We start from the raw sequence: 25,294 nt of genomic DNA, 5'->3' as shown, positions 1-25,294 counted from the left end.
TTACTGATTACACTTTCTTTTAAGGCACAAATACTATCGTTACATTTTGCCCAATTTACTGACTTTCAATCACTACTTGAAACATCTGGCCAGCTGTTTTATACTATTTCTTAAGAACTAGTCTTGGGAACAATAAATATGAGGGGAAAAAAGAAAAAAAATTAAGAAAAAGCACAACAAAACAAAACACAGACCCTATCAGAGACACCAGAATCTTCAGAACATTGCTGGAAGAGACAGGTTTATATTTGCTTTATCTATATCTGGGTTAGAGAACAAATGAACAGTCACTGCACATGTGGTAAAACCCATGGAGGATAATTTAATACATGTGCACCCAACAAATTTCAAGACTACCCACTTAAATTTCTTATTCCTTTCTCAGAAATTGCATTTAGCAATACTAACCCAATAGCTCTTCATTGTAAAAGATAAGGAAAATAAATATACCACATAGTAACACTTCAAATACTTAAAATGGTTAAATTGAATGAATACTACTCAACTATTTTAAATTAAATCATTATTTATACGTAAAATGTTCCCTTTTTGATCTTGAGGCTTTTGCTTTGTATTTGAGTGATGTTCTCAGTTGAGATGCACCTCAGCAGTACAGGATATTTCTGGCAGTCACTGCTAGGCTAAAATAGTAGGAGTGGAGAAAGAGCAAAGGATGTACAGAGGCTCCAGTTCCCCCTTACAGACTGATGTATTCCTACTCTTTATTTGGGGTTTTTTTTAGGTTTCTGTATGAAATAACTAGGTCAAATCAAGAGTAAGGTGAAGGACACAGTGTACCTGATACAGGTGTAGGTTTACCACCTACATCCCTGTTCCCCAGCTGGAGGTCAGCCCTCCGTTGTCAGCATTTCATCTCTTGAAGGGACCTGGTGGTTACATGGCAGCCTCTGGCCCCATCTCCTGTTCCTCCTGACTGGGTATCCCAATGGTCCTTGGTCCCAGTCCACCACTAGTCCTGGCTGGGACTGTGGACAGACCTTGCTGTCAGCACCCAGCCCTTCCACCCCACGTTTTGATCACATGCCTGGGTGGCCTCGTGCTGGGTCCCTGAGGAGCAGCTGCCCTTCCCTGTGACCTGGCAGTGAGCAATGGGGTGCCTGTGTCCCCCCTCCACAGGGCTCTGATCCCTCAGCAGCTGCCCTCCTGCCCAGCCCAGGCTCCTCAGAGATTCCTCTGTCCATGTGTGCCAGGGGGATTCTCAGCAGCAGCTTCAGACATCAACTCCCCAGCACAAGCTGCAGCCCCTGAGCTGCATCCCTGCCATGATCCTGACCCAGCTCCCAGCCAGTCCCTGTGCCAGCCCCCACCTTTCCCACTCCTGCCTCAGGCCCTGGGTCCCAGCTCAGCCCATGTCTACTCCCATTCCCAGTCCTCCCTCCCAGATCCCCTCTAAATTCAGTTGCAGCCTCCTCATTATCATGATCAGCACGAGTACCAAAATGCATTTGGTCCCTCCTGCTCTTACTATGACCAGGACAGTGCCATTGCAGGATAATTCTGCACTGGGAAGCTCTAGAAATAAATGTTCTTCAAGTGTCTTCAAATGTACGTTATTATGTCCTGGCTTTTCAAGGTACAAAGAACAGGGAAATCACAATTTGTGGAATCGTCCAGGAGAACAATTACACAAAACTTTCTCTTTTAGCTTTTAAGAAACATCTTCAGGATGTGAGATATATTATTTCACCTGACTGTCTACTACATAGCTCGTGTTTTAATTTATCAGGTACTTCAGACACATTTCAATTAGGTAAGGAAAGAATGAAATTTGCAGTTGAAAATTGTAACAGAGCATCCTAGAGAACCAACAATACACAAGTGAGCTTATGTCGGGCAGCTAAGCATGGCCAATAATTCATATCCACCAGAATGGATTTGGCATCCCTTCATCCAGGTATCCAACGAAGGTATTCACAGCCAAGGTTTCTATGTAGGAAGCTATTAGGTGAAGTTTTATATGATAGCTTTCTGGTGTTCTCATGATACACTTATTTCACAGTTAGAAAAAAGAGACAAAGGAGGACTTCAAGTTACCAGTTATCCTGCTTATAGCACTAATTATTTTAGAGTTTATCAGTTTCATAAGAAAAAGGTTAACAAAGCCATCACGTATCAAGGCCTATGCTGAAAGCACGAGAACCAGACAGCAGCCTTTGAGCAGTCTTTTCTAATGTCTGTATTAAGAGAAATAATTACATTTGCTAGGACTTGGCAGCCAAATGTTCTTATAAAAGAACACCCAGACAGAAAAGCCAATTTTGACAAACCTTACAGCTGACTGCAGAAGGACTTTCTCACAAATTACAATTCACATCAACAGATCAGATGTAAATGATGAATGACAATGGACTGTTTCCATTTGTACTTGAGACCTGCTTTCTCAATGACCTTTTAAGTTTATTTTTTGTCTGAACGGGGGTTTTTTAATTATTTTCTCTTCATGTGAGAAATCTTTGTCTGACAAGGCAGTGGCAAAAATCCCATTAACTTTACTAGAGCCAGGAATTCACCCCACATGCAGGAAAACACGAAATTCTTTCTTCAAAATGAAGAGACTACAGCACTCATGTGACACACTGCTCGCATTGTTATAATGTCCCTTTGAAGTTTAAAAAAACAAAGAGGAGGAGGGGATCACAAACACCTGGCTTTTATCTTTGTCATAACTTCTAGATGGCTAAATTATGGTACTTCTCAATATGACAAAGGTATGTGACAGCTAAAGAGTAGGTGTAAAATGCTGCTTTCATTATGCCAATATGCAACTGTGAAAAGAAGAGTGACTAGCTGATGCCAAATAATACTGCTTAATAAAAATTCACTCCACTAAAGAACAAATGCATTTCTAATTCATGTTGCTAAAATATCCACAGAAATACAAAGAATAACTCAAGGCAATACGAAAAAATCTGCATTCTGGGCATAGTTTTGGGTTTCAGATTCAAAGTTAACGTTTTTATAGTTCACCTACATCAAACTAATATTTTAAAATAAATTCATTTTCCCCTATTTACAATTATGACAGGTGTCATGGAAAAAACCTCCAATTGTATTAATACATTTATTTACTGAAAACATTGGGACTTCAACAACATCCCTAACCTGTCAAGCTTTCTCCAAAGTATTTGTAGGGAAGGATTTCCCTACATTTGTCAGATGTGGAAAGCTAAACAGACTTTCCCAAGGAAAAGCAGGAATGGAAAAATACAAACATAATTAAAGGATCAAAGAAATGCCTTTTATGTACACCCTTGCTGTAACTTGAAAGAAGAGCCTTCTATAAAATTTAATGTACTGCACTCCAGTGTTGTTTGTTGTTGAATTATCTGATTATCTTGACAATCCTGCTTAAAAAAACAGCTGCATCTCTGTAAAAGAAACCTGAACTGCAAATAGGAGTACTCTCTTCTATTTCTTCATATGCAGCTATTATTCACCATCCACTAAGTAGGTGAGAAAGAGTAGTAAAACTGCCTAGTCATTGCAAAATAATTAATAAGGTATGTAATTTTCCTTGTCTTTCACATGCTAAACACAATCTTTTGATTGCTCACTGGACCAAAAATCATATCAAATTCACCTGCACTAAGTACCTCAATCAGTAACAATTCATTAGCAACATTTTCAGTATCATGAGTAAAAAACCACTTGAAAATCTTCTGAGTTAAGAGTTCAGGCAATAAAGGGTATATAGGATAGACTAAACCTATGCTCCTTAATGGTGTCATCAACCACCTGGAACACCTTGTACACAACCTTTATTTCTCGTGCCTCAGTTTCTTTCCATATATTGGTTACACTTCTATTCTTTAAGATACCCTGAGATCTACTAATAAAGCATGCTTTGTCAAATGTGGAGTGTCTTAACTGAACACTCAATTTTTTTATCATTTTTTTTTAAACTTACAAAGAAATTTGGACTCCAAATTTTCTAACGAAAACTCTCTCATGAAAGCTCCTCAAAGCAGAGGTGCATTTACAATAAATAAGAATAATTTCCAAGGAAGGAGTGTTCTAGACAGGATTATATATGAAGGTGCTTCACCTCCCTGCTCTTTCCAGTCTTTACACAGGGTAATCTGTAAGTAACAGTGTATAAGGCTATTACAGAACAGTCATAATGAAAGATAAGTATAAATGGTATAAATCCGGCTTATTAGCAACCAACCAAAATAATTCTACTTAGACTTACTCAAGCAGAACTTTTGTTGCTGACCAGATGTATTAGTAACAGACGTGCAAGCTATTCAGAATGATCTATGGAGAGTGACAAACAGCAGCAGCACTGGTTACAAACCACGTAAATACAAGACCAAATTATGAAGCTAAAAATCAGAGCTTCATGCAGACCACGAGAAGGTTTTGAAAACTTTTTTATATTTTCATCCAGCCTATCAAGCTTTCAGCAAAATAATGTTATAGTTCATGAATAAACTACAAATATGAGAAAGTATATGGAGAGAGTTTGTGCAGAATTCAGGTAATCAGCTGTATTTTTAGAACATATTTACTTTTTTCCTACTTTATATATAGGAAAACAGCTTTCATTTGCAAAAGCCAAAAATAAAAAAGTATAGGTAACATTATTAAGCAGCACCTAGCTTGGAAAATCTACTGCTAATATGAATTTCCATTATACTTCTTTTATATTACAGGGTTAAACATCCTCTATTCATCTTACATTGAAGACAGCTACACAAATAGGGTCAGACATTTTATTGCAATTTCACTTTGCAGAATTTCAATCTAAATCATTGCTTTTGTCATTGATTATAATTTATGTAATATAGAGTGTTTAAATACATAAGTTAGTAAAATATTAGATGAGCTATAAGTCAATGTAAAAGTTAAAAATGAACTATATGTGGAATGCTATATTGGACAGTCATGTGCTGAAATACTAACATCTATTATAATGAGGTTATTGATGTAGAGTTGACATATAACTTGATTTGCAGATGCCCTACTGACTAACCTTTTGCAACTATATCTCAGTGTAAACCTGTGGTAATTATTGCTGGGTAGGGAGAGTTGGTTTAAGTGAACTATTTCTTTTGATGCATGTTGAATGTGATTGCCCCCTGGAGACGACAGGAGTCCCGCATGTGTGAGTTATTACATAAATATTGAGGGGGAGAAAAAAAAGGTGTATCACATTAAATTTTTCCTGTTTCCTATTGTTGCAGTTTTGCTTTTTCTAACAAGATCTTTTTCTTCCAGTGCCTTGCCATATATGCCCTTTTCAACTAAAAAAATAAACTTATTAAAGCACATAGTAGCAATAACTGATTTATTTGGAACATAAAAAACTTTTCAATAGTCGCAGTTCATAGATCTCTAAAAAACTGCAAGTCAAGAAGTCTAGATTTTATTCTTGGTAACTGAAGCCAGTGAATTAACATTACCTAGACAACACTGAAAAACATCAATTTTCTGACTTAACAGTTAGAAGTGGAAAAAGATGAGAAAGTCAGTATTCAGACTTTCTAATATGGGATGCCCTAAAAGTCCTTGTAATAGTGCAAAAGTAGTATTAACAATTATACATAACATTCTATTATACTGTGTACTTGCCTAAAAATCCAAAACTAATAACTGGGATAGTCTAGGAATAAAAATTATGTTATTTTATACTTATTCATATAATGTAACACTCTAGTCAAAAGAAAGGACATGACAACTACATATAACAGTTGTGTTGATAATGTTTCACCCACTAGAATCTTTTTTTCATATTAGAGCACAGAACACTGCAACAATCCTGTCAACCCACCAATTATGACAAAGAAAAGAAAAATTTAAGAGACTGAGTCTTGTAGAAACTGATCTTCAAGTGGGATTTTCACAGATTGTCTACAGGGACATTTTATAACAAGAGTAGTTTTGGCTTCTGGGGATTACACTGCACAATGAAAACAAATGTCAAAGTAAATCCCCAAATTAAAAAAACACTTCTGGTATTGATCCTCAGACCTACCAATCAACCCTCCTGCCCTCTGCAGATTGTCAAATACTTTTCTTCATCTGAAACCTTTTAGAAATATTTTCTTCAACATAATCTTAAACTACTGGCTGAAGTTCAACACACGTTTCAGCAACACATGTGGAATTTATCCACAGCTTATGGAACTTCCACAGGCCAAGGAAGGAAAATTCCTAACTGTCCATCCATGTTTACAGTCTGAATTTATATTTATATTATGTTGAAAATCTGAAGATAAGTACACTAGCTGTGTCTTCAATAGTCTTACATGTGTTTGAATTGATTATTTTGAATTTTTTAAGTACGCACTTTTAATCTGGTAATAATTTTTTAATATATAGCACTACAGCATCAAAGGTTTACTTTTTTTTTTCCTATTACCTGCTGCCCAAGTCTCTGCTCAAAGATTTTTTTGATAGATTGGTTATCAATGAGTACAGAAAAGGCAGTTTTGTTAAGTTCTGCTTTTTCAAAATGTCTATTAAAGTTTATGTTCAGGTACATAAAAATGACCACTTTAAGAAAACGCAATTTCTGCCTTTTTCCTAGATATGCACAAGAGAAAAAAAGGTCTCTGAACTGTGTGAAGCTCATAATATGCTATATATTTTGCTAAAGGCTGGATATTTTTGATGTTGTAGCTATTAGCTACACTCTATCTTGGCAAAATCCACCTATAATTAGAGAGGCAGAGAAATGCCAAAGGAAGTACCCATGGACATATCACTAACAGACATAATTGTGCAATCTACTGTGCTGGGTTCTCTCCATCTACTAGTACATAACTCCTGCTTTATCAGGGTGAAACTATCTGATATGTACATGAATGCTAATTTTCTCACAAATTGACCAAATTAAGCTTAACCACTCAGACACAAAATTCTACAGTCCCCAAGGAACCGACAGTTTGAACCCAGAAGCATAAAATACCATAGGCTAGTTTTCAAGCAATAAATTGAAAAGAATTATGTAAATATGTTAGAGAAAACTGGCATGAATTACTGCTTTAATTGTAGAAAATTTATGGTAAAATAAGTTTCTAAGTCACTAAAACCATAATTAGTCTCTATTCTGCATCTTCCACAAACAGGTGTTCATGGGAACCTTAAGGGGAGAGCTTCATTCTAGCTGTAGCTTACCCCATCCTCTGAATTTGTCACTGAACTAGTTCCAAAATCTTACAATTCTTTATCGTCTTACACAAAGACCAAAAGACTTGTTGCAGCTGACTCTTATGCAGACTTGCAAACAAACCAGCTTTTGTTTCAAGATATTCAAATCTGATAGCAGAAATCTTAGCAAGAGGGAAGATCTTCACAAGCATTGCAGGCCATGTTTTATCCCTTCTCTTGTCCCTGAACGTATTTCAAAAATCCATCTACATCATATCTCATCTGTGTGTTCTGATTGCTCGTGATATTAAGAACAGGAAATCAAGGACAGTCACCTTGTTCCCCTTATCCCCTGCCCAGAGGTAGGGAGCAATTCTGCACATCAAAGCCAGACCACCACTTGCAATTCATACATGCCCATTGTGGAAATGAGGCAGGAATGGTGTAAATAGGCAAAATCCCTCTCTTAGCACTATCTACCCCCCCAAAATTACCAGCCTTCTAAAGATCGAAACCTACAGAATCCCCTAAACACTGAGAATTATTAAAGCCTTCCAGAGAGGTATAGGTCCACCTTAGGATGGATGCTTAAACCAGAATTCCCTTTTAATACAATAGCTCATGATTTTTAACCTCTTAAAAGGTTGTGTTTTGACACTGCATATGTATTTCAGCACTAATAATACAAAGCTTTACGTACAAAGTGTTTATGTAATGAATTCTCTCCTGCCTTGTGTCAGCTCCATGCACTAATGCCTGTCTGCATAGCACTCATGGCTGCTTCCTGTGTCTCTGAACTGATTAAACTGCCCTGTTCATTTTTATTTGCAAGACTTCATCTCATTCCCTAGCTTTTTCTTTTTATTGATACTATAGTTTCAAAGTGTTTGAAACGATGCAGTAGGAAATACACTGCATCAAAGGAAAAATCATAGTAAATTCATAGTAATGTCAGGTATGCCCATTGTTTAGGCCATGCTATCTTATTTTAAAAGTCACAGAAATAACATATAGTAATGTGCAATGTCTTCAGTATGTTTTGTATTTCTAGAACTATTATGGAGTTGAAAATTATATGGTGAAGCACACAAAGAAACAAATCCAAGGTTAAGGATTCACACTGACTAGCTATGAAATCTCTTGGGAGCTATTTTCAGTGAGTAAGATATCACAGACATTCACATGGCAAGAATCAGAAAGCAGTAATATTAACTAGCCAGCTTTTCTCTCTCCTTTGATGGGACTTTCTCCTGATCATGTTTTATTCATTACCTAAGACTAAATTTCCAGCCAGTACAAAGCTATTAGAAAACTAGAACTCTTGCACATCCAGTGACAAACGACGACTGAAAAGCTAGACTCTGTTTAAAAAGTGAGATATTTACACCTGGAAAACGTACATATGTACACAATCTGTTTCGCAGTACTGCAGGCACAGAGCATTGATCAAGCTGCCTGAAATCAATGAGAACTACACATTGTCTCACTCAAAAACAATGTTGTTAGTGAAATATCTCTTTTCTGCATGTGGATTTCCACCCAAAGAAAATCCAAGCTACTTAAAAGAGAATTGTGACAAATTATCCAAACATTTAAAACAACAGAAGAGTCAAAAACTTTGCCAGAAGATAAACTGGAAGAAAAGGTGGAAACACCCACAAGCTGAATAGATTAGAGTAGAATAGGGTATTAAACTTTTTAACTTTGTTTCAGGCTCATCCCTGCACTTTTTTTGTGACCTGTATGCATTGGACATTGCAAAAAATTTCCACAAAGAAGTGTTTCTGGACTTAGATTACTTATTGAATTGATAAATTACATTTATGAAAACTATAATCAGAAGTGTATATTTCATTTCCTTTGAGGCTATGTGACGAGACATATAGTAATATTATTACATGAACCTTCTTTTGTTTACTCCAGAGAAACAAAAGGATTTTGTTGTTGTTATTAAAGCAGGTCTGAAAATCAGATTCTAAACCAAATGCACTTAAGTTCTCCATGTTATGCAAATATTTCCTTTCCCAATTCTATTGAGGTAACAGTGCTACTGGAAGAAAGATGTTCCACACAAGAATCAAGAAAAATGCATCTCAGAAAATAAACAAGTCTCACACCTTTAACATTTCAAGATCCTACAAAGAGACTTGAAGAATTACACACAAATTTATGACATGATACCTGTATATTTCTTAGCTCAGTGTTTCTCAAAAAGGCTTATCATTTTTAAGACAGAAAAAAAAAAGAAAAATGAAGGCATGTAGATACACTATTCTCAAAAAATTTCATGATAAAGTGTTCAAGGTCCAGCTCTCCTGCTGTGATGCTTTACCTAATATATGACCATTACGTCTGGCAAGACTCGCACGGGTCTGCCCTTGATTTGTGTTAGGAAAAGCCAGAAAACCTCGCAACTATTCTTCATTCCCAAGAATTAATGTGAAGTCTGGTTCCCTGATGTTTCCAATTTTACAGTGATCCAAATAACCCCCCAAAACCACACCTGAAGCATCACTCACAATTATAGGTGATAGCTGAGGGAGACCAAAGTGAATTCCCTCCCCAGGCATCCCAGGGCATTCTCCGCCACAGCAGTGCCTGGAGTGCTGTGAGATGGGGCCATCAGAGACTCAAACCTGACCTGCAAGTACTGAAGCTGGGACATGAACCAGCTTTGAATGGCTTTTATCTGAAAAGATGGTGAAAAGCTCACAAATATACCTGGTGCTACAAGCCTCGGGAACTGTTACATACTACTGAAGCTTCAAAGAAACTACAGACTTCTGAACTTCTTCAAACCTATCAGAAAGCAAGTGGGCAGCTGAATGGGTAGAACTTCAGCCCCTACCTGAGCTGCACAAAATGGATGGCGCTTCAGTTTGCCCAGAGTAACTCCCTGAATGGTCCGTGGACAATCCCACTCACTTCCTTATTACATCTTTTCCAGTACTTCTGCAAAAGGGATCGAGACTTGGCTGGAGTAAATGTAATTTGACCAGCCTGACTGCTCTTCAATTCTCAGCTGAGCTTATCACAGCCAGCCAACAGCCAGCTTATCACAGCCAGCCAACAAATACAGTCATTACATCAGGCCAGAGAATTTTAGGATATACTTTTCCCGTAACAGCTCAATACATCATTCACAAATGTAACAAGTACACTGTAGACACAAGCACTATGTGTTATAGATGCCTATAAACATAGGGTGTTTCCACTAAACACAGTAAGGTATTATAAACAGCAACAAGGAAAGGGGATCAGATCCCTACAGTTTACTAAGATTAAACATTAATTGAAAGAGCAATTATTATTATTTTTAATCAGCAGATGCATAGTACTCCTAGAAATCTGGTTTTCAAAGTATATCATATATCTCACATCATGTGTCTCCCCAAAAATCCCGCCTCATTTAAATCCTTAGATCACTCCTGTTACTCTTTACACAACTCCATAAGGGAGGAAACGTTTTCGTAAAAACATATTTTTAAAAATTCCTTTCTATACCAAGGCTAATTGACAGGAGCTCTACAATTTGTTTGGCTTTTCAACCAGTCAACCATCTACTTATCAGATTCATATCTTGAAAATAATGTGTTGAAGGATATAGTATTAAAATATTGAAACTTTAAGGCATAGTAACAAGAAATAACAGTTCTTGGTTAACTGGTTTTCATAAACTGTTCTTAGTGTGTAAATGTTTTATAGGAAGTGAACGGAACATAAGAGCTATACACCAGACAAGGAGTTTTCTTTCCACATTCAAGCCATTCAGCCACGCTTCTTCCCTTTGGTAGATGCATTCTCACCACAAGATTAGAAAGCCCCAAGTATAGAGTTAAATCAAAGTTCTTGGGAATGGCTTCTATTCTCTAGTCATCACATCACTCAGAGATTTCCAAAATATTACTGAAAAAATAAGCTTAATATATTCCTTTTACTGAACTACAGTAATTACAAGTAGCTGCTCAACACTGAAATTTAATTCTCTTATATCATATTGTCAGATCAAATACTTCACAAGCTTTTGTTGCTACACACATGCAGCTCTTTGTGGGAGAGATTTATTATGCATCCTGGTAGACACAGTGAAACAGAAGTGTACTATCTTTGATGCTTTTAAAACACAATTGAAAAATAAACTCACTTGTAAATGTTGAGAGTTGTCAGTCATATTGTCCTCTCGCCTACGAACTTCTTCCAACAGCTGTGCATTCTTTTTTTTCTCCAGTTGCTGATTGTGCTTCAGATTGGCAACCTTCTTGTTTTGATCCTTCATATGTCTAAGAATTGCACACATATACCCATTAGAGTTAATGACAATCACTTCTTTTTCAATAGAAATTAACTTTGTGACTATGACACAGAACATCTCCAACGGACACAAGTATTCCAAGTATCAGATGTAACAATAAGACTTCATTTGGTTTTCAAGATGGCAAATCAAAACAGCTTTAAGTTTGTGCAGTGGTAATGCAATTATTTGCACTTAGAAGATTTTTCCCTTTTTATCATTTGCTCACAAATACTCATACATGGTCTGAGTTCTATGCAGAAAAACTCTTGTAAGAGGGAGATTACCCAGAAAAATTGTTGTAAGAGGGAGATTATCCAACAATCCTTACACACTCAGTGCATTCAGGAACAATTTGAAGGGGTCCTTTAAGTAGCATTAATTTCAAAGGAAGCAGGAGGTAAAGGTGATGACTAATGTATGTTGTGAAATTCTACTTTTTAAAACCTGGACTACTACAAATACAGTGGTTTGGAGGATTAAAGTGTGATGGGGTAGAAGGTCAGGTCATAAATATGCCATGAAGAATAAAGTATGCCTTTACAAATAGCTTTGTACTTGACAAAAACATTTCTACCATTTTTAGTAATGAGACTTCTTTCTACAAAAGATTATCAACAAACAGATTTATGAGCCATTCCTAATGAAAATGAAACAATCTTTGCCACCATTAGTTTTCTATTTTTAATACTGTACTAAATTTCAAAAAATTGTTTCGGTATTTGATTATCTTTTGCTGTGGATCTTATTTAATAAGTTACCAGAGGCATTTCTGATACTGAGCATACATCTTTTTAAGGAAGAAGGTAAGTAAATTGTGCCTGGCAGTTAATGAAAAAATATCCTTGCAGTAATGCTTTCTACCTGCTTAGATTCTTACATATTATTTTCTTGATTTTCTTTGACTTTGAGGAATTTTCTCCCTTTTATCTATAAAAAATTAAGTCACGTGCAAATTCCTAATAAGATCTACTCACTAATCCTATTTTGGCAAATGAAGAGAATATTATTGAATGCCCAAAAGGATCACTGAAAATCTCTCCATTGCTTCCACATCAGCAGCAGTGGAAAAAAAGTTACAGAATGTATTTCTTGCACAGATTTTATTATCCTAAAAAAACTAGGTCATTTTATATTTCCTTCTATCACTGATTTCTTTGTCATACCAGTGTTTTTTTCACCACTTATTTATACTGAAAAATTAACAATTAATTTGTAATCAATAAATGTTCCATGGTATTAAAAATTCTTAGAAGGCACTTCATATACAAGTTTAGAAGTACAGCACATAACAGAAAATCTCACCTATTATAACTAAAAAAAAGTAACTTCAAGTTGCCTAAAACAATAAAAGTGCATACAACTAGTTCAAATATACACTAGATGCTCTGTACAATTCCAAGTGAAAAACAGCTCTCTCCTGAGTCTGTTTCATAATTGTAAACACAGACTTAACCAGCATAAAACCAAAATGAATACTAGAAAAAATTACTTTCACAACTTTATATATAAATGTGGTATTTGGCAGAAATTTTGGTGGTGCAATATGACTTTGTGCTGTTAAAATATAAATTGGTTTCCAATCTCATGTTGAGTAAATGATAAATTCATTTATATTTAATCTCTGTAAGAAGTTCAATTTTATGCCAATGCTAACTGCTTCTTTCATCACCCCTCCCTCAGACAACTTCCCATTTCAGCTTCTGTCTAATGCCACACTGAAAAGTAGAACATGGTAAAGCTGCAAAGGAAAACATCTGGTGCCTGTGATATGCAAAATCTTGAAAAGAAGGAAATAAAAGAAAGCTCTGTCGTAGACTCTCTTTATTCCACAACTGGCTACATACCTATGGAAATGAAAAGAAAATGCTACAGTTAAAAAGCCTAGCTGAGAAGTTTTCTTTTAGGCATGCATTAAATGTACAGGGGGAATTCAGTGCAGCAAATAAATGCAAGCACATATTCCTTACTAACTCTTTTTTTTTTTTTTTTTTTTTTTAAACAGCAAATATCAAATACAATCCCTGATCCAGTAGAATTTTTGAGTTGCTTGCTCTGGTATGTTTTCATGTGGCTCTGTTTCTAAAATGCTTTTGAATAAAATAGAAGATTAGGGTAAGTAAAAAATATGCATAAGAAATAGAAAAATATTTGGGAACAGTACCCAATCAGCACAAAATATCATATGCCATGACCATATAGGATATAGAATATCCACATACTTTACTAGTAGCTATGCTGATATGCAGAGTTGAGTCTACATTACTCTTTATCATGTGGAATTAGTTTCATGTGTTCTGCTGCACTGTTTAAATTTAAAACTCTAAGACCACAAAATTCATTAGACAGAATAAAATAAATAAAAGATTACTGCTTAAGACATACGTCTTGAAAATCTGAAATGTATGCTGCAAGGGTCTGGTCAGTAGAATTGATGTTACCATCACAAGTTAATAATCTTGTGGTACTAAAGCATATGCAGAATTATTCTCTGATAGTGTAATTGCCCCAAAGCAGAAAGATGAAACCCTCAGCTCTCCGACCTTCCACACTGTTACAGTTCATTCTGAGTTGGGCATCTATTATCTTTTAGTGAGCTAAATTCTTTAACCACTGAGCTAGACATTACAGTCACCTCAACCTAGTTATTATCAATACTGTGCTGCATTGGTGATTTTAAAAACTTCATGGAACTAGAAAGCCAGGCTACAAACTAGTTCTGAAGCACCCAAGTCCAGAGTGGTGCCAACATTACGTTTGGCTTAAAGAAATTATGTTCTGAGCTCGTAACATTTAAGAAGTAAAAAAGCAAACTAAAAAGCAGTGTAGATGACTAACTCTTTGCAAGATGTTTAATTATGGCCAAACATTAAAAAGCAGGGTTAATGACCCTTTTTGCAGATAACAAATTTAAATTTGTTTGTGTTCCTATGGCTATAGACAGTCAGCAATTGTCACAGAACATCTAACAGCTTAGGACTAAAAAAGAATTCAGAGTGAAACTAAGATGTCTTCGAAACAGAGCTAGAATAGAGCTAGAATATAAGCACAGCTTGAATAGTCAAAATAAAAATAAACTTAAAAAACTTAAAAAACCCTAAACCACCAACTAAAAAAGGAAACAAGTTCTCTTCTGTTCCAGAACTGCAAACTGAAGGATATTATGGGCATCTTCTAACTCATTTGATAATTCAATATCAGAGAAGTATCCAGCACACAATAATGATGACAATAATACTGGAAGTTAATAAAGAGATGAATACCAGGTATAAGAAAGAAGTCTAAATAAAATTTCATTATATTAGTACATAAGACATTATTGCACTCCTAAAGAAGAGAAAAAAGATTGTATAAAGTAACACACTCCTCTAGAAGCTGCCTTACTACTGCTAAAATTGAGCTTATTAATTTTTTTAACCTAGATCAAGCCATTTCTCTTAACTGAAAATACATTCACCTTAGATATGCTACCCCAGTAAAAAAAAAAAAAAATCACAAAAAAGTCATAATTTCCTGTTCCTCTTCCTGAATCTTGCTGATCTGGGATAATTTTTGATAATCTTTCTCAAGTCCACAGCCATTAATTTCCACCTCAGCTGGGCATTAGACTTATAATCAGGTGTCTAAACCACAGCAAGGTCTACCTCTGTTTTCCTCAGCATCCAACGATTTTTCCAGAAAGTGGCCTTAGAATGCCAACACTGGAATCACTAGAACATAGCAGCTCTGACTCCTCATGCTGCTGAAGAGCCATCATCTATGACTGTTAAATATTTAGATCTGAGCAAGGCAGGGAAAGGGAAAAGACCAAAAAATTCTTCAACAGCCCTGTAGCTTTCTCTCTTACGAAGAAGGCCCAAGGAGCCTGGAGCCAGTAAATCTCACTGTGCAAGCAGCAAGATGGCCTTACATCAATTGCACTGGCTGCTCATTCTATTCCATTTTTTAACTGAAATGTCTTTTTAGGAAATAGATCATTGTCCTGGAGACCCAGACCTTTGATCGGCAGAAAGATAAATAGCAAAACAGTAGCAGCATTTAGTTCTTGCTAGTATGAAAATAACTGAAATGATTCACTTAACCATGTTTGTGGTTTTTTTCTTGTTCTTCTGGAGTGGCACACAACTAGATCTCATAGGTCTAACTACAGGACATTTAATTCCTTCAGTCCAACTTCTTAAGAGAAATATTAACACTAAGTTTCTGCATATATGTATCTTTCAGATTTCATTTTACAGTAGTATGTGTTGTCTAAACTCCAATGCTTTCATCTCTGATAGCTATAGAAAATCACACTATTTCATTAAATACCCAGCTTTAATTAGCCACCTGGGGACCTTGGCCAAAAAGTTGATAATGGCAGCCAAAAATAAGTGTTACATGCTTAGTATAGCCTTCACTCTATTTCATAAAGATTTTTTTTTTCCTCAAAGCATCCAAAAAATGCAGACATGCAAAATACACCCAAGAGCAAAATCTGCAATGTTTTCTAAAGGAATATGTCTCTGCAATAATTTTCATCACTTTAAACAGCATTGCAATGGGACCAGCTGTCTGAAAGTCAATCAAAAACTTCTCCAGTATTCTAGGAACCTGTGCTCCTCAACAAGTTATAAAAAAAAAAAATCAGAGTGCAAAGAATGTTTTCAGGGAAACAAGCAAATTAAAAGATACCAACCCCAAACCAAACTAATCAAACCAAACTATTTTATGATATACAATTTATCCAAAACAAGTAATTTATATAAAATAGGAAAGTCTCAAAAATACATTTTAAAATTTAATCTCACACACGTAAATAAAAAAACATCTTCACCTATTCTTCTAGGCATGCACTGGGTAGAATATTACCATTGTCATTATTTGAAAAAAATATCTTTTTTTTTTAACATATCATCTCTTTCTCCTTTACAGATAGTCCACACCTTTAAAAAGAATTCACGTATGTGAGTAAGGAAACAAATCTTAACATTTTACTAGGCACTCTGGATCTCAGTAGCTAGTCATGCAGAAGACCTGATCCTGTAAATCCTAACCATGTGAATGTCCATTCTGAACTACATTACTTCAGTAAGACTCTGGAAAACTATTCATAGTTTTCTCACTGTCTCAAAAGTGACAGTACATGTAGGTGCTTTATTGAGTCACAACTAAACCAGCTAAGGGTAATTCTTCAAAATTCAGATCTAATTCCATTGAAATCCATAAGCTAGCATTTTATTAAGATGAGAAAAGCTAATCATTTTTTCTGGCATTTTCATGGAATACAAATGTATTTGCTGTTACCCATCTATAAACCTGAAAAACAAAGAGGGGTCAGACTCTAGCAAACTATAAACATCACAAGAGATGTTAAGAATGTTATTGACAGAGACATTCCTGACACAAATATGCAAGGACACTGTTTATTCACCTACAACCCATAGATGGATTTGTCTGGAGAAAATAGGTATTATCATGATAATAAAACCTATACCTGTGATAGGCTGAAATTTTCATATTACAAAGAAAACATAACACACCTCAAACAACAGCAATTTTTCTAAAAGAAAGCCCTCGTGTTTCACTGTTCAATTGATTTAATAAGTTAGACTCTAGTCCCTATAAGTTTTATAATATGCTAATAAAAAACTAAGCAGTGTCTTTCTGTGCAGTCATTTGCACTTAAAACTTTCATGTTGGGTTTTTTTAAAATCCAGATCCTATAACCTAAAGAATTGTTAGTATTCAAAATATCTTTTAAGATTTGGAATGTTTCCTTATTCTTTTTTACTTTCTTTTTCTTTTTCTAATACAATTATCACAATGAGAACAAACTAAAGAATATCTTAAATAACATAAAAGCAAATATCCCAACCATTAAGAAATCAATTACTTTGACATATCCAGCATGTCTAACAGAGTTCAGCTTCAAAATAACTTTCATCCTTTCTTTCTTGATGGCAAAAAATTATATTTGGACTGATGCTTTTTTTAATGATGTGGATGAAGTTCAGAAGCTAGACTGCTTGTACATTCCAGGCCAAATCATTCATCTAGCTTTATGCCCTGATATAAAAAGGCAGGGAGTAATAATCATAACAACCAGAAATAAAACAAGATTAAAATTCATTAAAATATAAAGTAATAACATTTTATAAGCATTTTGCCTTTTTCCTTGCAAAAATGAAATCTACTGAATGCAAAACTGCATCTCACCACTGTACACACTGATTTTTTTTTTCTGTGAGACCCACAACTGGCAAACGTGCCACGTCACACCAACCCAGAACACAGCGAATTACCAGTAAAGAAAAAGGAATTTTAGTATATTCCCAACTCTGTTACTAATAGATTACATAGCTATTTCAGTTTTACTCAAGGGAGCAGGCTTGCAGCCCACAGAGATCTATAGGTCTCAAAAAACCAGAAATCGATCCTATTGCTGCGTTAATAATAATAATAATTAAAAAGCCACAAAGTCAAATAATCTTTTTTTTTAATTCTTCTTCCCCCAGCCCCACACTTTAAATCTTAGTATTTCAACTGTTTGAAGGCTACTTTCAGATCTCCTAGGACTGATATGACAGTGCTTCAGTGTGACAACAATTTTGCCCCCAGATGCACCACAAAACAGTATTATTGTCCAGCAACTCTGCCTGGTAGAAATAAAGCAAGTGTCACAGAAGTCACTGAAACATTTCTCACCTCAAAGACAAAAATGTGGGAGGAAGGGTTTACCTAACACACAATCTGGGAAATTTTCCAAAATCTTTATTTAAGAAGTGTTTAGTCTGACACAGTTCCCTCCAAAGCCCTGGAGAGATGCTCGAAATATCCACGTGAGGATAATGCATGAATGAAAAAGACGTACTAAAATCCTGTTCCAAACTATGGTTCATGTCACTTTGTTTCAACACTTATCTGCACTGCAACCACTGAAACTCCAACACAGTGCATTGCACTACTGTCTTCCTCAGCACATTCTTACTGGATGACACTTTACATGAACATGTGTGAAATTCATACCAGAAGACTCATCTGTCACACATCTCTCTTGTACACCCAGGATGGTTGGGTATTTTCTTCTGATGTTCTTTTTAAAAAAAAATAAAATAAAATACTGTTGATGACAGGGCACTAGATGAGAAGGATATTTGATCTGATTTAATATGGCAATTGCTTGCTCAGCTATTTTATTAATTGAGACCATTAGCAATAACTGTAACCAGCAACTGGAAATAGTCTGTTGCCTGAAATATGCAACTAAGGAGTTGCAATCCTGCTACTGGTCCATCAAGTCCTTTCCAGCTGTAATCCAGGCAAGCTTTTTTTCTTTAAAAAGCCAACAAAACAAATAAAACATCCCCACACAAACAAACAAAAAAAAAAATGCAAAAATGCCCCACCACCTCCTGACTCTGTCCAGTTTTTCTCTGCATCCAACTGCTCCGCAGCATGTCCAGCTCAGCCTGACAGCAATCAGGATCACACCTCCTCTGCAGCACTCCATGATTCATTGCAATTTCCTTCTGAATCAAATCTTTTGACTGCAACTCCTGGCTCACCCTAGAAGTTCTCAGGATCAATCCAGCCATTATCATTCAATACATAAATCAAGCTTTCCATGCTTTTGCAGTAACTTCTTCAGACCTCCAAATAAATCAGGTACACTCTGTATGATTTCTTGTTTAGACATACTAACTTCCCCTTATTATAAATTCAGATCAGAGCACTTCAATCCAGTCACAATCATGTTGCCCAGGCATGTCGCTCCTGCATTGTGAAAGGAAACAATGGGAAAGTGGGAGAAGTGGTCCCACCAACAGCCCAATTCCTAAATTTAGTTCCCCTGTCTCTTTTCAGTCACAGCTTTTTGAGGGCGAGCTGTGCTATCTCACAATGATTCTTCACTCACACACCCCTGCACTGCACACAGGGAATCCTGACAGCACTGCACCCAGGCAGGCACCAACTCCCCAGAGCGCTCTGGGGCTGCTTTATTCACACGTTCAAGAGGTAAAGGAATATGCTCCGTGGACCTTCCCCCCGGGGAAAACTAGTGGAGGCAGCAGGTCTGGAGAAGCATAAGAAATATTACTGTGTCTTGAAACCACTAATCATGAAATGGAAAGAGTACCAGTTCCTTGTGTTCTCTCTTCCCCAGAGTTGTGGTGTCACATCCAACCCAATCCAAAGTGGATATTTTTCCTTCAGAGAGACAGGGCTCTTTTTACATCCAGTTCATCCTGTATATCCATTTGCTTCAGTAGAGTATTTACACTCCAAATCAAATCCCAAAAAAATCAAATCACTGAGAAATTACAAAATATCCTTCCTTATTTAAATAATCCATTTCTATTATTTTAACCTCTGCATGCCTTTAAGCAAACTGAAAGGGAAAGTATAGAACTGAGCAGACTCAGTAGTGAGTGGGATGAAAATGAACAATGACACATCATCTTGTCCCAGGATCCTGTTTGTATCTTTTTATTTTTAATCACTATGATTTCTGCTTATTTCATAATACATTATTAATTTAAACTTTTTTCTTAAGAAAATAGAATTTTGAGGAAATAAAATTTCTACTTTACTATTTCTTAAATAAAATTAAATTTAAAAATCTAACTATGAATTCAAAAATTCAAAACCACTCACATAATCAGATAAATCTAAATAATCCCTACTCAAATTGTCATCTCTTTCAAAATGTTTAAATGCTAAAATGCTGGTTCTGTACACATAGCAAACAGACTATAGCAGAAAGACATGTCAACAATCTGCCTGTTATCCAATGTGACAACTATGTTTCTCACTCAGAATAACCAGTCTCTCAGAAGAGTAATGTATATCACAGATTCTCTCAGTTTTCAGTAGTACACTATCTCAATTTCTCCAGGGAAATTATCTTTGAACAACATATCACTCTGCCCTTGGAACCATCAAACTGACATTTGACAAAACTGTGGACGGCTCGTAAGTTAAATTTAAAACTCCCTTAAACCTTGCCTTACACATGTCACTGAGCCCCAGCCTCCCACGGAAACAATTAGGAAGGCCAACATCAGAGGTTGGTGGGAAACTTTCTAGCACTGGTCAGTATATTACAGATGGAAAAAATATCCATCTCCTCTTTATCTGCAGGTGGACAGGCTTGGGGAGTGTATAACCTGATGTAACCTAAAGGCAGGGGGTGAGGGGATGTCTTGTACTGCCTGTTGTGCTCAGAATACTCTTGTTTTGTATAGGCAGGTGCACAGGGCAGGATTATGCCAATGTATTGGATTTTCTTGTCTGTCACCAGTATTAACAGCCCACCATGTTAGTAAAATGGATCCAGCATTTTTCTAATCATCATAACCTCATATAAATATGGACAAATAAAATAACAGCTAAGAACATACTGATCAGCAGAAATTACAGAAATTAATAGATCTGTCTCTTAAATTATGCTTTGACCTTAATGAAGATTCAAGCTGAGAAAACTTAACACTTCACTGAATTCCCACAATAAACTCTAATCATACGCTACAACTTATCCAGGACTCTAGGGATGAAAGTTGGCAGGGTTATGAGGACAGTTTGCTTCAACAAGGTCAGCTGGTTTTTTAGGTCAATAAAACATAACAGAAATTGCACCTCCAACTGCTGAACAAATGTTTCTGCATACCAATCATTGAATTCCAGTGAAATCAACCATAATGACAACCACATAGCATAATACCTTTCTTTAAGCTCTCTCAGGCTAGAGAGATTTTTCCATCAATGTTGGGTATGCTCTGAAATGCAGAGTGGTTACATTCAGACAATAATTTCATCATAGCCAACTCCAGGGTAAATGCATTTAATTAAATTCTGGAAGAAATAAACATTCCGAAAAACCTGTTGAAGTATTTTCATAATCCAGGTGTAATAACTATCCATTCAAGCAGATCAAAATGTGCTTGTAGTAGATAGACAATAAAAAAAAAGGTGTTCATCCAATTCATTACTTCAGTCGATAAGCCTCAAATTTCCAAAACAAATTTTTTTCATCTGAAAAGAAACTTGCAGTTGTGATGTGCATCAAGGCACAGCAGGGAAAAAAAACCTCTTGTCTTGTCAGTCTTTTCATAATGAACCATCTTTTGCCATACAGTTCAAAGACATCCATGTCAGAAACTTCTGACTTTTCTGAACCATGAAATGTGAACTATGCTCAGTTTTGAGATTAAGAAACCAAAACTCTCCCAAGTTCTCCCAGGCTCTCCTCCTATATGAATAGAAAACACTGTGCTAAAAGCATACATTGAGAGGAAAAAATATGAAAACTTCCTAACTGAACGTATCATAAAGGCAGATTGGACATCTGTCATGATTCAAGTCAAATGTGCTGCATGGCAACCTGGAACCATGTTGGCAAATGCAACACAGAGGAAGCTGAAATACATCTGCAAAGTTTTTGCAGTATATACCCTCCTTTAACTTTGATAATGATGACTCCATCATCCAAACAATATACAGTTACTAGTTTCTAAAATACCAAGTACACGTTTTAAGACTTTGCTATCTTAAAATTTACACCCATTCATAAGCATGAGAAAGAAAATTAATATCAAGGCCTAATAAGAGAAAAAAATGTCAACTAGATCAATTTTTACTTTCGACAAGCACCATAGGCCACGTAGTAATACTTGAAAAATTTACTCCAACAGTGTGTAAGCACAAACACCAGCTAAACTAATCTAAAACCTGGAAGAAAGAGAAACAGGAGTCTGACTAGGTGAGGCTGTATCCAAACACAGCATATAAAACATACACATACAGACACCAGAATCTGGCCAGCACAAACAGCTAAAACCTTCACAGCCACTGCAACTCCTCCTTTGCAATAACAGTAAAAGGGGTGATGTCAAAGTATTAAGAATAAGTCTCTGATCTGAGGTATAAAATCTCTCTGTTATTGGTCAATACACTTCATACTGGGTGGGTTATCTATCAAAAATGTTACTCCCGGTGTTGAGCTCCCAAAACAAAGATAATAAAAGCAAAACTGAAAGAAAAAAATCTTCATACAAAACAACATATGAATATGTTGTTAATTAACATTTTTTTCTTACAGACTTTTGAGAAAAGCATTCACTTACTGTAAAGTTTCTGATCTAGAAATGGAATGACCAAAAACTTCACAGAAGGGACAAGCAGAATAAAGACAACATAATACAAACAGAAGTTATTTCTCTGAAATCAAAATTGCCAAATAAATGAAGCATCAATGAAAACCTTCATTGTGGAAGGAGCATTAAGTAGGAGAGCAGAAAATACTGACCTGGAAGTCAAGCTGGTTGGAGTAGGGATGAAAGCAGCAGTTTGGAGAAAAACAGATAGGGAGGAAGACAGCAAAAGAGAATAAAGGGAGGAACACATTAGTTCTTTAAAAATATAACAAGCAGATGTTATATTAGCAGATAATTAAAAAAAAAAAAAGAAAGGGAAGGAAAAGCAAGAAGTAAAATAAAATTTCTGAAGAGCTATATCCTTGCTGTGCACTGAAGAGAACAGAAATTTTAAAGTAAAATAGCATCTTGTCATTTGTGAATGGTGGAAAGCCATCCATATTTATAACCATCCAAATGCATGCACACACCAAACAGAAAAAATAAATTGGGTGAGTATTGATAGCATTTGCTTCAACACAAATGTCTCATCATATACCAAAAAGTCTTTTATTTGAACTAACACAGGCTTAGTGACCCTCATTCATCAAACCTTCCCATGGAAGCCAAAGCAGCTGAACAATTTGGCAGCTTGTTCAAAGATACCATTCAGAAGTTCACGAAGCACTGTACCTAATAATCAAAGACAGAGATTTGACACCCACGCCCCCAGAAATGCAGCCCCTCCTAATGCTGACAGCAAATTTTTAATTCAGTATGAAGAATCAGACTAATACTTCAGCACTGAAAATATTCTGATGTTTGATAACTTATTTGTTAAAAAATACCTAACATGCCCTTTCAAATAAGTAAGACAAAAACATCCCCACCCAGCTAGACTAGTCCTTAGATCTGTCACTAATGTACAGCTTTTTGTGCACTTAGGATAGGGAACATTTTTTTAAAGCCCTAAAAGTCCTTTTTTAAAAAAGGAATTATTCCATATGCTGGTGTTTTGTCACTTATGCTATGAATTGTCAGTGCTGTGTGGACTTATCTTCATCAGAATTCAAATCCAAATCAATTCAAAATTAATTAATTGAAGTCTGAACAGCCCAAGAGCTTAAATGCATGTCTATAATGTTATTACCCTAAACTTACCACTGCATATGAGAAGTAGATAACAAAAAACAAACCTCTTGTTTAAAAACAAACAAGTTTTATCTCATAGCTAGTACAATCTTTTTAATGGGCTTTCATATTATTGCAGTCTTTGCTGAGAAGCTACACTCAATCAAGCAAATGACCACTATCTAACATATCACTGGAGAAAAGCAGATCTAAGATTTTTCAAGTTACACCATGTTGTCATCACTTTATTTCTCTTTTCAGTCTAAATTTACTAATGGGTAATTTATATTGTATTACGTGCCAGTGCTCTTTTACTGAAGTCACACTCTTTCACTGCAGTGCTTACCCTTTCATATATTTATAGGGAACAAACTTCCCTTCTGAGCCTTTGTTTTTCCAGAGAAATAAACCACTGTTGTTTACATCCCTCCTGTGACACGAGCACTCCATTCCTGTCATTATCTCACCAGCCCTCTCCGCACTGGTTTCCAGTTTTAATTCAACTTCCCTGAATATGACTGATGGGAAGTGCACAGCAGTGTTCCACATGGAGCCTTGCTAGCACCTTATGACATTAATACCTTCCTATCCTCACTGAAGACACTTATTCTGACATATCAGGATTCACTCCTCATTATTTAGACGTCTGCATCATTATTTAGATGACTCATAATGACACAGCAATAAGCAAATTCACCCAGTCTTTCTCTTCCTAAACTGTTCCAAGGATTATCCTTAGTTTACAGCAGGCAGTCTTACTGGTCCCAACTTCACCAACATCCACTTTATGCTATTGTATTTCACTTAATTTCACAATTCAAACTCCCTATCATATTTCATAAATATACTTCCCATACTAACACCAATAATAAAAGCTTTAAACAACATACTCCTTCAGCCCTGACAGTTCAGCTTCAGCTCCCTCTCCTTGGCTAGGCCCTTTGCATTAAAATTTAAGCTTATCACTATCATATCCAGTTTCATTTGCATCATTAAAACAAAAAAAAAAACCACCCACACTACATTTCTTCACCAAGAAAACCAAAGAAAAACATCAAGCTAAGTTTAACAGAAGTACATTACACACTGAATGCAATATCTTGCATTTAATTTTAACCTTTTTTAATTATAAACAGATAAATCATGAAAAATGTAATAGAAATTATCAAACAGCTTGAGTATAAAAGAAGGAACTGGTTGTCCTATGTAATAATAAAAAACTGGAAAAGACAAAATTAATATAGAGAGAGTAATTTAGGAAACAGACCCACGTGTTTTTATATATGAGCAATAATATGAATCTGCAGTGATGCAACTGAGGAGTGTGACAGTTTCTGAGCCAAGAAAATCACATTAAAACCAAAAAAATTACCATTCATATGAAGGCTGCTCCATAATTATTAATAATGTTCATCTGCCAAATAGCAAACCCTTATAAATTTAACTGCCCATATCTCGAAGCAGATATTTCTAGTGGGACAAGAAGGAAAGAACATCTTTGAATTTGTTAAAGTCGCAGTCATTTTTGCAATGTTTTATTCCCACAAACCAGGTAAACTGAGCTTTGGCTCCACCTCTTCCCTTCAATAACGAGCCAATCAAACAGTCATTACAAGAAGAAAAAAGTGGCAGCTCTTCATAA

At 35.8% G+C, this 25,294-nt stretch overlaps 1 protein-coding gene across 14 annotated transcripts in view; it reads right to left on the bottom strand.

Moving 5' to 3' along the window:
• The window catches only part of ERC2 (ELKS/RAB6-interacting/CAST family member 2), a 428,559-nt gene that overhangs the window by 232,047 nt on the left and 171,218 nt on the right, over nt 1-25,294 (bottom strand). For 11 of the 14 annotated variants that reach the window (XR_010433483.1, XR_010433473.1, XR_010433476.1 and 8 more), the window contains 2 exons: nt 22,695-22,706; nt 11,261-11,396 (listed from right to left, as the gene is read on the bottom strand). Coding sequence is in view for 1 of the 14 variants with exons in the window: in XM_064667650.1 (XP_064523720.1) it covers nt 11,261-11,396; nt 22,695-22,706 (148 nt within the window). In the remaining 13 variants the exon portion in view is untranslated. The remainder of the gene's footprint in view (nt 1-11,260; nt 11,397-22,694; nt 22,707-25,294) is intronic. The other 3 variants (XR_010433474.1, XR_010433480.1, XR_010433482.1) reach the window with 1 other exon arrangement.

The sequence above is a fragment of the Pseudopipra pipra genome, chromosome 11 (genome assembly GCF_036250125.1).
Source record: "Pseudopipra pipra isolate bDixPip1 chromosome 11, bDixPip1.hap1, whole genome shotgun sequence".
Classification (NCBI taxonomy): domain Eukaryota; kingdom Metazoa; phylum Chordata; class Aves; order Passeriformes; family Pipridae; genus Pseudopipra; species Pseudopipra pipra.
The sequence above is the reverse complement of the archived record's forward strand: the minus strand, read 5'-3'. Positions and strand labels throughout refer to the sequence as shown.